Source organism: Furipterus horrens, unplaced genomic scaffold, assembly GCF_987537825.1.
Source record: "Furipterus horrens unplaced genomic scaffold, mFurHor1.1.pri manual_scaffold_6, whole genome shotgun sequence".
In the NCBI taxonomy this organism is placed as follows: domain Eukaryota; kingdom Metazoa; phylum Chordata; class Mammalia; order Chiroptera; family Furipteridae; genus Furipterus; species Furipterus horrens.
Genome location: NW_028327176.1, coordinates 173,041,935 through 173,055,983, shown reverse-complemented (window position 1 = coordinate 173,055,983; position 14,049 = coordinate 173,041,935). Strand labels below are relative to the sequence as shown.

At 42.3% G+C, this 14,049-nt stretch overlaps 1 protein-coding gene across 1 annotated transcript in view; it reads right to left on the bottom strand.

The window, feature by feature from the left end:
• The window catches only part of ECT2L (epithelial cell transforming 2 like), a 70,332-nt gene that overhangs the window by 12,597 nt on the left and 43,686 nt on the right, over positions 1-14,049 (bottom strand). Inside the window, exons 10-15 of the mRNA XM_090280674.1 lie at positions 12,497-12,679; positions 11,054-11,157; positions 9,406-9,531; positions 4,789-4,875; positions 2,292-2,506; positions 1,190-1,337 (exon numbers count right to left, since the gene is read on the bottom strand). Coding sequence (XP_090136800.1) covers positions 1,190-1,337; positions 2,292-2,506; positions 4,789-4,875; positions 9,406-9,531; positions 11,054-11,157; positions 12,497-12,679 — 863 coding nt within the window. The remainder of the gene's footprint in view (positions 1-1,189; positions 1,338-2,291; positions 2,507-4,788; positions 4,876-9,405; positions 9,532-11,053; positions 11,158-12,496; positions 12,680-14,049) is intronic.

Genomic DNA, 14,049 nt, shown 5'->3' with positions numbered 1-14,049 from the left:
ACTGCTAATCATGTGTAATGTTATGAGTGCTCCACTCTATTTAACATCTGTTTTAAAATGTATTTATTCATCACCATTAAAGTACACAGAAAGTACCCGTTTTTCTCCATGGGGTACACACGTAAAAGATGACAGTAATACTAATTTCTAGAAATCAAATCACTATTTATTGATTTCAATAATATTAATAGCTAACAATTATCGAGTACTTACATGCACACCCTATGCTAGTAAAACAGACACCATTATTATCCGTAACAATAAAAATTTTATCACCAATTTGTTTCTGATAATACCTGACACTTTACTCCAATTCTTATACTCATGGTTAGTCAGTTCTATGAAATTGTCTTATTTGTGCAGTTTTCACACAACACATAACCAGATCGTCCAGAGTGTTAAACTCTGGGCGAGTGAGAGGTGTACTAAAAAGGAAGATGTCCGACAGGTCAGGCATCAGCCAGAGACCGCAGTGCAGACGGGACACAGCCGAAGTAGACACACTGGACACTGGCAGAAGTGTGTCCCCGTGTCTCAAGGTAGCTGCTTCTGCTGCACTTTTGATGCAAATCAAGGAGGGAAGAAAGTGGGATCTTATTGCATCAGAAGAGATCCCAGCAAGAACAGTGAGCAATGCAGAGGGAAGCGAATATTCCTGTTCAGACTACGCATGGCACAAGGCACAGTGAGCTCTCTATGGAATGTAAGATGAGGAAATTCCCCATTCTCAGTAAAATTTCACACACTGAGTACCCTTATCCCAAGAAACATGGATTATTAATTCCTATTCTTTGTAAGAGAGCCAACTTTGTCAAGGTCAGGCAGATCTGTAGTGCCAGAGTGGCATCGGAGCTCACAGTCTTTCTTCTGTTAAACGTTTTCCTGTAATGGAGCCACAGGGTGTCTGCGGCAGATGGGAGCCTAGCAGTTTATGTGAGGAGGATGAGTTCAGTCCAACAGCCAGTTTCTGGGCCGTGCTGTGTCGAGCACTGTGCTAACCCCTAGTGAGACAAAATTAAATATCTGGGTCCCCGTCCTCAGAGCCCACAGTAAACTGGAGGATAATAGATCTGGAAGCAAAGAGTAGGGAAGAAATCTTTCCTATTAATCCTAGCCCCTTGGATGGCACACAAAACTTCCTTTCAAGCTCAGGTCTATTAAATGCCTAGAGGGTAACTCAATCATTTACCTTCTCAATAGTTTTCAGAACAACAGGGTAATTGTTGAAGAAACTCGTATATGTGTTCAGCTGGCTTCCAAACTTGATGAATATTTCTCCCACACAGTGAGCTGGGCCCCATCCCTGTAGTCTGTCTCTCAGGTTATCTAGAAAACGCCTGCAATATGAGAAACGCGTGCGCGTGAAAGATGGGCCCGTGATAACCTATAAACTTAACAAGTAAGTCAGTTGTCATTCGCGCAGCCTGTTTCGACCCAGTCACTTATGGCTGAGCTTTTGTCAAATGCTGTTGTCTTGAGACAGAACAGTACAGACTTGCCAGGGCAGGAGGAGGGGGAGGTGAGGGAGTAGGCCGGCTACATGGAGTCTCACCTGTTCACCCTACTCCTTGAGTCAGAGCCCCAGGCCAGCCTCCACAGGCTGCCTCTGACTCTCCCACTGCCACGTGGCCCATGGCCAGGCAAGAAAGGTTTCTTTCAATTCTCAGAGCAGAGTGCGCAACTCACTTTAAATGGCCATAATCTTCCCTGGGCCCATTTTCCTGTGAATCTAACGTCCCTCATTCAGTCACCACAGGCCTTGAAAACTGGAAGAGGCCTAGTTCAACCTCTTTATTTGTAGGAGTGGGGGCCCAGTCTTCTAGAATGTTCCTAGCACAGAAGCACAAGCTTAGTTTGTCTTACTTTACCACCTGAGCAAAGGACCACTTTCCTCTGTGTACTCTTACATACCCCAAACATCTACGCTATTAAGGTGGACCTTGGGATCACTGAGCGAAGTATCCTAGTGACTTAGTCCCATTAAGTCCTTCAGTTCCTTTCCCATTGCTCAACTAAACAAACTGTCTTGTCTTTTGCATGGCTAGTGTATTAAATACAGAATCTCCTGGCAGTGGACTCCATTCCTACCACCATGGCCTTGAATTGAGGCAGAGGTAAACCCCCGAGAATCATCACTACTGGCTGCAGCCCAGTGGCAAGAATGCTTTCTCTTCTGTGTGATGCTTAGCATCCCCAAGAGAGGCAGAGACTGCCTGAGCCTCTACGCAGCTCAGTGTGGGTTCCTCTCACCGCAAAACAAGTATTTCAGAATATACATATTCAGGAATTACCTGTTGAGACTTAAAATCCGCAGAATATCAGAGAAAATGATCTGGATGTTAGCAGCACTCAGTATCGCTCGGTTTGATGACAACGCTGCCTTCAGTGGTGCCACATAAACATCTCTTACAATTTCCAGCGTCTGCACGTATCTTCGCTCGCTCTGTAAGAGCTCCCCGACCACTCGAGTTCGCTTCATGGCCGAGTCCGTCTGCAGTTTTCTCTCCTGTAGGAAAGCATTGCGAATGTATGATGATTCTTTTCAGGCTTACAGCCTCAAAAAAACCCGAAAGTCGAAGGAGACAGAGGAAAGGAAGCAAGGAGCAATGAGGCAGTCCCTCTGAGGTGCCCCTTTCTGGTCTGTGACATGCTGGGGTTAAGGGAATCTTGATAGGGGACTACGGAGGACCTCACTATCCGTTGCTTGTCCCCAATGTCACCAAATAACCCCTCACATCAGGCCAGTGTGAGGCCAGAGTAGAGATAGAACTTTAATCCTAGATCCTGAGAAGGCACAATGGGACTTGGCTTTTATCCATCTGCCCATCGGATATGTGCTCAGTATCGTTGCTCGTTGATGGCTGTACAGTAATGAGAAGACAGAATCCTGCCTTCACAGTGGGGTGAGGAAGCCTCTGGATTGCCCACTCTTGTTAATTGTCCTGTTGTTTCCAGTAGTGTTTTATTGATTATCCTGCAGATAAAAGAGCTGAGTGAGCTGGCCCTCTCATTATCAATTTGCTTCCCACAGGCATGTTATGAAATATGGAAACTCATGCTCTTCTTTCCATATTTAGGAAAATGCACCTAACTCAGGAACTGTGACCCCATCTCTCCTGGGTGGTTAGGTTGCCAACTGTCCTGTTTTTCTATATGTCAAAGTCCTGTCTTATTGTTTAATGCAGAGGGAAAAATTATAGGCTGGTATAAAGTAACCCTAGACCCTATTATTATGTGTGCTATGTTTATATTTGGAGAAATTAATTTTCATTACTGAGAATGGGTAATTCTTTTCCTTTTATCTGTACTTTTCAAAAGTTGTGAAATGAGCACCTTTACAATAGAAAACAATTATAATATTTAAATGTCTAAAATTATTGGGCTTGTATTTGAGCCTAGAACTATTAATACTCTTAGAACACAATTTCCTCTTTTCCCTCCAGCCCTAAGTATGCCCCAAGCTGCCCGAAATAAAACGACAGTGGTAAAGCATAGTGCCATGTGATCTTCACCCAGAATAAGTCAACCAGAAGTTCACGAGCTAAAATTAAAATGGAAAAGTAACTTAAGAGAACAATTAGAAAACTCTCTGGAATACTATGAACACACCGTTCTTAGTGAATTGGATCTTTCAAACACATGGTCTATATATAATGTCAATTTAAATATATCTAATGAGTTAAAAAAAATACATCTACATCCTGCTTGAGGGTTGCCTTGCAGCCCATATTATATTATGTATTTACATATTTTTAAATTTATTGAAGCTATTCAACATATATAATGATTTTTGACTTAATGTTTCTGTTGTCAAGCTTTTTGTGGCCTTAAAACTGCTGTCAGGTAGTATCATCCACAGTCAGATGCGGTGCTGTCACAGCCGCCGACACCCATTCCAGCGAGGTCCACGGTCTGTGCTACTGCAGTAGGTGCGCTGCCCCCCGGTGCGGTCCGCTGCCAAAGAGCCTCGGGGCTGCGGTCACGGCCACAGGAGTCAGGCTTCTTTCCACCAATGGTCTGACCATAGAGAAGTCATTTAAGTCTTCCAACTTTGGTTCCTCATCTACAGAAATGTGGTTACTAATAGCTACACTACAGGATCCCGAGAATGAAAGAGGACGATACACGTGGACGGGCGCGGACGGGCGCGGCATGCACCCGCGTGGTGCGCTGTGTGTTAGCGCGGGACGCGACCGCGCCTCCGCTTAGACCGCAGCCGCCTCCGCGCACTGCCCCTTCCGCCGGGGCGACGGAGCCCTGAGAGTTACACTGGTTCTGCCCAACGTCTTAAGTCACACCATGAGCTGGTTGGTCGGTTAGAAACTGGGAACCTTCCTGTGCATGCGCCATGTCTTTCAATGCCGTCCTAGCGTCGTGTTAGAGAAGCATGGAGTAGCAGAGGTGGTTTTCGCTCCCAAAATGAGTCAACTTTATTTCAGACCAGGAAGCATTCGAAAGAGAAATCTACTGTGGGAGAAGGGGTAGGCTGGGTAGGGGTGAGGGTGGGGGGAGCAATGGGGGGAAAAGTGGGACAACTGTAATAGAAAAACAATAAATAAATCAAAAATTTTTAAAGAAAAAGCTACTGACTGGATTCCCCCCAATTACATTTGGGAGTTCCCCCAAACCTTCTTCTTGGAACTTTAAAGAAAGAAAAGAACTAACCAGAATAAAGGCTTAAGTGGTTTTTTTGTTTGTTTTTTGTTTTTTTGGGGGGGGTATTTTTTGGAGGGGGAGGGTCAGGAAAAACACAAATGGAAAATTCTTATTATGTAATAATTGGCTTACCAGCTGAACCAGCACCTCAAAATTGGGATCATTTTTGCTGAGACTTGGTTTTGCGTCCTGAAGACTGTCTTGCAAAACATTTCTCTCCTGCAGAGTCAATGCAGACGTGATTATTCAGAGTTCCTGGGACGCCCACAGGAGGCTCTCAGCCAGCTCCGCCTTCGGACCGAACTATGAATTAAGCACTGAACAAGATGATGCCTCTTTTAAAGTAAACTTTATGTTAAAAAATAAAAACAAAAACTTTAGCTTCCTTTGAGTTGTATTATACTTGAGAAACTACAACCACGGCAGCTCCCTGCCCCTCCCCGCCCACCCCAGGCTGAGGGCATCCCACATGTACTGGTCACAGGCCTCTTCCTCAGCTCCACTCTGTCTCTTGTCAGCAGAGGGCAAGCAGGTTATCTTACTGTTAAGATGCCAGAAGAAAAACTCCCAGAACTTTATAAAACGCACCCCTTTTATCATCTGATGAAAATGCATCTGAAACAGTTCACATGTCCTTTCTAGACCTGTCTGTTACCACATTTAATATGGCTATTCTTTCTTCACTTTACCTGTTAATTGTTCTTTTTTATTTTTTTTCTCATTTTTTTAATGTATTGATTTTAGAGAGACAAACACTGATTTGCCGTTCCACTTATTTATGCATTCACTGGCTGATTCCCGTATGTGCCCTGCCTGGGGATTGAACCTAAAACCTGGCTTATGCCTGGCTTATGAGGACAATGCCCTCAGCAACCTGGCCAGGGCTGTTCATTGTTCCTGCGGCCTCCATGGAAACAGCAGCCATCCCTGGGTCCACACTAGCAAGAGAACAATGGTCCCATGTTGATGCTGAGAGCGAATGAGGATTAACGGTCCTTACTGCTGCCCTGCTGCATGGCATTGTTAGAGAGAAAACTACCCAGGGTAAAATCCTGATATCCAGGGGTGAGACTGGAAGGAAAACAATCGATTTGTAACCAAGACTCCTTTTGCCTTACTCACATGGCAGTGAATTTGATTGTGTATCTGTAGCCCCAGGGCTGCCTGGAGGCTTTGGGTTAGGGCCCCATCCTAACTGCAGCCAGGCAGCTTCTCTGGGGGTCTGTGGAGACCCCACCTGAGTGCTTTCTGTCATTTCTCTTGTCTTTCCCATTTGTGGCTGCATCATAGCAACCCGGTGTGTGTTTATATTTACACTGGGGTGGAAAAATGTACCTTGAATTTTAACAAAATAAAATATCTCTGAGGGGAACACCTTTCTTCCAAAATAAGTCATAGTGCTGATCGTTTACACAGAGAAATAGCAACTTCAGTCAGTCAGCAGTGACACCCACAGTTGTGGGGGCCAAATGGTTGCAGACACACAGTGAAAATTAGACTCAAGCTGTCAGGCCGATGATGCAGAGAACCCAGGCCAAACAGAATCTCTGTGGATCTCATAGATAAGGAAGGAGCCCTTATCTGGGCTATCACCCTATTGTAAGGGCACCCAGGAGGCTTATGCATTAACATTCAGGCATCAGCAGGCATCCCAGACCACACCGGTTCTTTCAGAAGCTGCTTGCTCACACTGGGGCTTTGTTTCACCTCTGGCTTAGCAGCAGCTATTTTTCTTAAATATTAAGTTTTCTTTGTGGACAGGAAATTGATATGGCATAATAATTTTGTTTGAACATAAAAACAGCAAGTTTTCCCATTTTATATTATACACCTAATTATTAGGATTCTTAGAGACTATTTTTAGATAGTAGAACTTTGTTTTATGGGCTTTGGGCACAAGCTCTTAAGTGTTAAATGATAGAAAACCAAATCAGATACTATCCCTTATTTTGTTTTTAGGGATGAATTTAGAGGAAGTAACAGAAACAACAAACTTCGCACATTTCTAGGAAAACGATTATTTTGGGTTGGTGGCCTTTGCCTTGGCTTTCCCCATGACAAGTAAGAGAGATGTCTGATCACGTGATAGAAATTTTCCTCTAGGTTGGAGCCCACACGGACACTGTATTTTCCAGAGACGTCCTAGTTTGCTGGTCCAGCTTCTCCTAGAAAACACTTGGCTTCCTGCATTAGGGGCCGGAAGTACTTGTGAAAATGACAGGTATTGCTCAGGGACAACTATGATCGTGGCTGTGACCCATTGTCATGGTTTTATGGTGTGGGAAACCAGTCTCTATGGTATTGGAAACTGTGACCGCTCCATGAGCTGGGGCCATCTTATGGGCCCATAAGTCTTATGGACAGCTGGTTGGCACGCCCCAATTGCCACACTATCGCTCTCATGCTCCAGAGAGTTTTAGGGAAAAAAATAAGAATGCAATGTGCTCTTTGAAGCTAGTCGAGCCTGCTCTGCTTTGTATAACTCCAAATCTATGTTATCGGAATGTTTAACTCCCGGAGTGTAGTCTAAACTTTTGCAGTGTACTCTGGCCCTTAAAGTCTGAACCACTTATCACTGTATGTTGATTTACGTTTCTCTTTGTCCTTCCTAAGGATGGTGAGGAAGGGAGCTGCCTCCTCAAGTCATGCATTTCTGCACGTAGCCAACATAATAAAAACTTGGACCTATAGAAGGTTTGACAGTGTCCTCCTCTGAGAGGCGTTCTCCCTTCCTCCCCAAGGCAATTAGTCTCTGGGTCAATTTCTTCATCTGCAATTGGGGGACTGTGGTATGGTATTAGTGTAAACACTACAGGCACACGAAAACCAGGAGCCACTGCTGATTGGGCAGCAAGATGGTGGATGGGTGGATAGGTAGGTAGACAGATGTATCTATCTCTATATACATATGTGTGTTGCGGCATATCTCTTCAGGGGAAAGGCTAAGGGAGTAAACCCCGACAGAAAATCCGGAGCCGGAGTCCCTAAGGCGGTTCGACGTTGTAGTCAACACCGGCAACTCCTGCGGCGCACCTGAAGCCAAGCTGTATTGACTCCGTCTTTCCCTTGGACCCTTCAGCTGCGAAGAGAGGGGGGGTCTGCTACATGGGCAACAGCAGACCCTCCATATCACCCTGCCCAGGCTCTGTAGCTTCAGCTTCACTGGAGAGGACACTCCAGCGTCATCGCAAGATGTCGATTCAACACGGGAGGAGACAGATACCGTGTCACTCCCGAGTCGGACTGCACAACCATTCTCGGCGGTGCAGATAGACTCTTAAGAAGCTACACCATCGTCTCTCGAGACGGACGGCTGCCGACGACGATACATATGTGTGTGTAAGGCTCCTGAAAGCAGTATTTTGGCAGAAGCCATGACTTTCCACTCCTAAGGCTGTGACGTTTATGTGCTTTTTGCAGGAACATCTAATTTCAAAAATAAACCCCAAAGTGTGGAGTAGTAACTCAGCTTCTCTATTGTATCCTAATACAGCACCCATGTTTAAGCTGTGGTTGTTTTTCCTCCTGGTGGCCCCCAACTTTGTTTTATGGGCTTTGTGTATAAGCTCTTAATTATTAAATAATAGCAAACCAAATAAGAATCTAATGTATTTTTTTCTAATTGGATTATTTTAATAAAAATATCAATTAAAAAAATAAAAATACATGAAAGAGATTTCTAGGCATTAAAGAGTTTCACATTTCTGCATTTTCATTAGAGACAGGGGCTGTAACCCTAGCAAGTCTGATTTCCGGTGTTAAGGCAACTTTAAGCTCAAAGTTTCTGCATTATTTTGTTAAAGTGATTACATGTTTTAAGTTCAGCCAGCACGTTGAAAAGACATTTACCCTTTAGGAGAATAATCCCCAAGAATTGCAAAGAGATTTGGGGTGGCTAGAGGGGACACTGCCTCTAGTGAACCCCTTGTCGCCCTTCCCAGCACTTCACTATCCCCTGGGAACACTTCCAGAATGTCAGGTTAATAAGGCAACAAGTGATGTGCCTGCTAAGGGAACTCACAGTCTATCCCTACCACCAGTCTCCGTGGTGAGTTTGTGCTGGGGCTGGTATCCCAAGCCTGTGGTCATGCAGGACAGGTAGGTGATTGTTCTATGGGCATAAAATGGTTCTAAAATGACATTTTTTTTAATAGAAATCAGCTCTCTGAATGACAATGCAATTTGCAGTGTTTCCTGGATCCTGATTGTTTCACTTAATCAAAAATGTGTGGATTCTGAATACAGTACTGGCAGAATGGTTATTTTTTTTGCCTGAAGAGCTAGATTCAAACCCACTTCTTTTTCTTTAGTGAATGTGAATTTCGATTAAGAAAAGAAGAACCATTCTTAGTCTCTCTCTCTCTCTCTCTCTCTCACACACACACACACACACACACACACACACACATACACACACACGTCCTGGGAGGCAAATTAAAAAAAAAATCTCTTTAGGTTATCTCAAGACTCAACTGAAAAAGAGGCAAAATGCAAATGTCCAGACCTTCCTCTGAGCCTAAAGAGTGTTATTCCACTCAACATGGTGCAATTCTTGTAAGTGGCTTAAATGTTACTCATGGTATTACAAACGCTTTTTTAAAATAATACTTCAAGAAAATAAAGTTCTTAGAAGAAATGACCAGCTGGAAGCTTTCCGGGTAGAATTACCATTACTGTCTATGAATTTCTTAAGCACATGTGTCTAACTCTCCAGTGAAGCAATGGCATGAAACACAACAATAACTTTACCTTCACGAGGGAACTGAATGTTGCCTTTGGGTCAGATTTTGTCAGAATAACATCTCCTTCAACATCCTTGCTCTTTTCACTACATTTCTTCAACAGAAAACATGACAAAAATTCCAGAGGCTTGTCCTGAAAAATTCACACCCCCGGGCCCCCAAAAATTGTATTTAAAGTATTCATTATAAATATAGGTCAACAAGAGTATAGAAAAGAGAACATATTTTGTAGTAGAGTTTTGGTTTTCTACCTAATTAATATATAAGTCTAGAAAACAAAGTAATGATTATTCAACTAGAGTCAGTAAGAGGGACTTCCTAGTTCATCACATATTCCAGTTACCATATACTCTTGATTCTCAACTGATTGTCACAATTCAGTTAGAAGGCCAAGGTCTTATGAGAGGGCCTCAAGGTCTTCTGAACCAAAGTGGCCCGCACATCAGCCTGCTGGCCAGATGAGGAAGAGGATATGACGGATCTTGTCTTTCAGGAGAAAGAAGGCTTGGGGAGGGGCTACAGCCACTGATTTACTGGGGAAAACACTCAAATTTGGTTCCCTCTCGGGCTATGGCTTTGAGCACCACCAAAACTATATCATACACGATTACTTTTAAATAATGAGGTGGCAGTAAGAACACTGAACCTACACCAAACACATTAGTAAATCTTTGGTATTTCGGGAGACAGTGCAGGATCTTTCGTAGTCTCAAGGTCATCCCTGTAAATTTCCCTGATCATTTTAACAAAGCTCGCCAGAGCCTTCATCACCAGACTGTCCCAGGGTCGCCTAGAGTACTTGGAGCTGAGACTTCAGAGAAGGCAAGTCATGGCCACCTGCAACTTCTCAGGCTCCACAATCTAACCCTGGAGGTACCTGGTGGTTACCCAGAAAGCCAAGGTGAAACCGAAGCAGACACAGGGTAGATAAGGAGCACATACAAAGTCAAATTACTACAGTGGAGGAGATGGATTTGAGAATCTCTCACTGAAAAACTAAAGACCTGAAACAGCATCCAGTGTGTTAGTACGATCTCGAGTCTCGTCCTGTTCTCCGCTTCCCCAGTCCCACGGCTGCTTATTTCACTTTCCTGTAGCCTTGTGAGGGCCTCCGGGCCTCTCCTGCTTGTGTCCTGAGATATGGACTGACTGTTCTGGAAGAGTATCCAAGACTTGTTTCTGATGAAAAGGCTTCATCAGGCGTCCCCCACGCTTGTCCCCAATCAAATTATTGATATGCTCCTTTCTGTTCTTTTCTGTTCTCTTTCCCTCCTCTCATCTAGCCTTTGTGCCTTCATCTTTTTCTATCTGCTTTCCCACTTTCTGTTCTTCTGTCATACTATTGAACTATTGAATAATGTTTATATGAAAGATAAAGCCACTCGCTGTGTTTTTTAAAGAAATCACTTCTAACTGAGGTTAATCACAAGACAGAACCTTCAAATAACCTAGATAATCCTGTTTGTCTGCCTGTGTACCTAATAGATCAGGGGCCCAGAATCTCTCAGTGGCTGTTTTCACCAACTGATGTAATCTTTCTGAGGAATTGTGCCCCAGAGGGGTATGCTGGTTAAAAAAAAAAACAATAAATACAAACTAAAAATGTATTTAAGTGTTAGGGTTTTATAGTGTGCTTCCTTAAAAAAAACACTTACATAATTTCCTTTTGAAAGCTCCGTCAATCCATCTGCCAGAGCTTGTGCCACCTCTTGGTTGTTCAGAATGTCAGTCATGCTCATGGTGTCAAACATAAACTGTCCTGTAAATATAAGGCCATAGTCCCTGTAATCAATTTCCATAAGAGATGTGATCAAGAAGAACATAGCTCAGTCCTCACAGCTGCTTTTTAGTGGATAAAGATGCAAAGGATAAAAACTAAAATTCTATTATGCCATGAGGATTATCTACCATGATAAAACATAAAACCAGCCAAAGCAACTAAATGCGCAGCACATAAAAGGGACCCGTTCTGGCAAAGCTGATGCTGAATAAAATCTATAAACTGGACCATAAGGAGAGAACACGTGAAGATAAACCTTGTAAATTTTAATTTTAGATTCACAATCTCACCAAAGATTCCTCCACACTCTCATTTATCTTTGTGTTAAAATATAAATATTTTAAGACTATAGAAAATAGTATACTAACATATATAGATAGACATCTTTTACACAGACAACATGCATTTATATGAAAAGAATTTTCTTCCATTCTACTTCTTATTCCTTACATATACAATCAAAATATCTGCATGCCCACTTGTGTGTTACAGCTCTCATGTAGACAGTAACTGTATAAATAAATGTTAATTAAGGAGCAGGGCTGGGGGAGGGAAGAAAGGGAAATAAGGCATAGATACATAATGGCTTGATTTATAGAGTATTTTATTCAGTTAGATGGAAAGAGTTAGGGAAAAACCAAACAGGTAAAAATGGAAGGAAAACTCATTTACCCATATGGTAAAAAAAAAAGAAAAAAAAAAGTATTAAAAAAAATAGACTGATTAAAGTGAAGATCCAGTTGACAAAGGACATTGCTTCCAAAAGCATCTGTTGTGATAATCTGATCACGGATATGGAGCATAAATGAGAAAATAAATTGAATAATGTCCAGTAGGTTCAGCAGAGGACCGTAGAATCTATCACCCAATTACATATTTTAGGTAAAAAACAAATAGGACACAATTGCAGAACCATTTAAATAATGGATGCTGAGGTTTAAGAGGTGCTTAGCTTTGAGAGGAAACTGCAGTAGGAAAAGGACAGAGTTCTCAGGCTGAGCAAACACGTAGCACATTTTGCTTGCATAAATAATTGACTGACACAGGAGTCATAAGATGGTAAACTCTGAAACAGGAACAGGCATCAGCATGAAGATGAATACATCTATTCATCTTTATATGTAATATTTATTAAATAATATTTAATATTTATTCTTAATGGATATTCATTATATTTGAAAGAAGATATGAAAAACAAAGGGAATAAAGTAGCACTAATGATGTTTAGCAGTCAGCTTTTATATTCCTGAAGTTGTGGTCACCCTGGATATGTAACAAACTTCATACTTAGTCTGCAACAGAAGTAGCAAGTTCTTACCTATCATCCTGCCACTGACATTCTTCCCCAACTCCTTGAAGAGAGGACTTAACTCTTTCCTTACTGATTTCAAGATGTCTTCCAGGAAGTCCGTGAGGCTGGACCACATCTGCAGCTTTGATTCGCTGAAGTAGATGGAGGGGGGAGCCCTTTCCTGCTGTGGTCCCAGCCAGTCACTAAGAACTGACAATATTTTCTCCTCTTAATATTGCAGACACAAGCTCAAGTGAAATAATTCTACTTCTTATTTATAGTACACACACACAAATTTGTTGAATTTATATCAGGCTCATTATCCTTTCTCATTAGAAGACTAAGATAAATACCCATAGTCTGCTTTCAAAGGTAAAATTAGAAATTCAAAAAGATTACAATGAATGCCTATCTACTTTTTGATAGATAAGGTTGACATATTATATTTGAAGTAAAAAATTAAATTGCTGCTGGATTTGAGCATTCGAAAGCAGAGTGGGCATCTAAGTAAGAACATACTGTTTTATGTTTTTATCCTCAAAATGAAAATACAAGAAAACCCCACTCTGCCTGGTTGCCCCATCACATCACCCAAAGCCATCCCTGTCGTAGCCAACCCTGTATCTTTCTTACGTTATGTCATGCCGCTATCTCTCTACAAGTATCTCTGCAGGACTCTAGTGGGTGCCTACGCAAGCTTTTCTCCTTGAAAATCAGTGACTGCAGGGAACAGTGCCACGCTCAATTTGATTTTCCGTCCTGAATGGAGAGAGAGACTTGTTTGACTCTCTTCCCCCTATGTTTATTGCAAAACACGTGAAAATCTTTGTAACTTTCCTTCTACAGGGAGAATAAGAAGAGCGGGGGAAGGAGGATGAACAGGGGGAAAAGGAGGCAGAGGAGGAGAAAAGAAGAAAAGTTGCTCTATAAACAACAGTGTCTGTGCCCTGCTCTGCTCTGCTAGGAGGATTCCTCTCTCCACGGGGCCAAATATGTTACTGCGGGGTGATGTTGCCATATGAACTGAAATTAACAAGTAACTTCTGTTCCAAAACTATATTAAATCAATGTGCTTTTTGTTAGAGCATTTCCCCTACAATTTCCCCAACTGTGGCAGCTTTCCCATCCTCAAAGGCCCTTGGCCTTTGGGATCAGAGAGGTAATGCTTTATGTAGTTTCTACAGCACCCCAAATGTTGTTTGATAAGAGGCAGGGGGTTTTAAAGGGGGAAATGATTAGCATTACTGTAACAAAGCACTTTGGTTCTCTTGTTTGCCAGCCAGTGTTACGTTTTGATCTATTATCCTCCGCTTTCGTAGCTAAATGAAACTTTGCTCTCAGGTATATCAGGTGTATTATATCATTGGCTGTTTTTTCTCTCAGATAATGATACTGAAGTGGAACCTGAGCAAGCCTCTTAATCATCTCTTTATAGCTGACATTCATTTTTCCAAATGAAACCTAATTAAGTATATTTACTATAAACTATTCTTGGTACTTATTATTTCTCTAGATCAGCAATTATACGTCTTTGTTTAACTGTTAAAGATGATGTTTTCAACTGAGTTTTACAAATGATG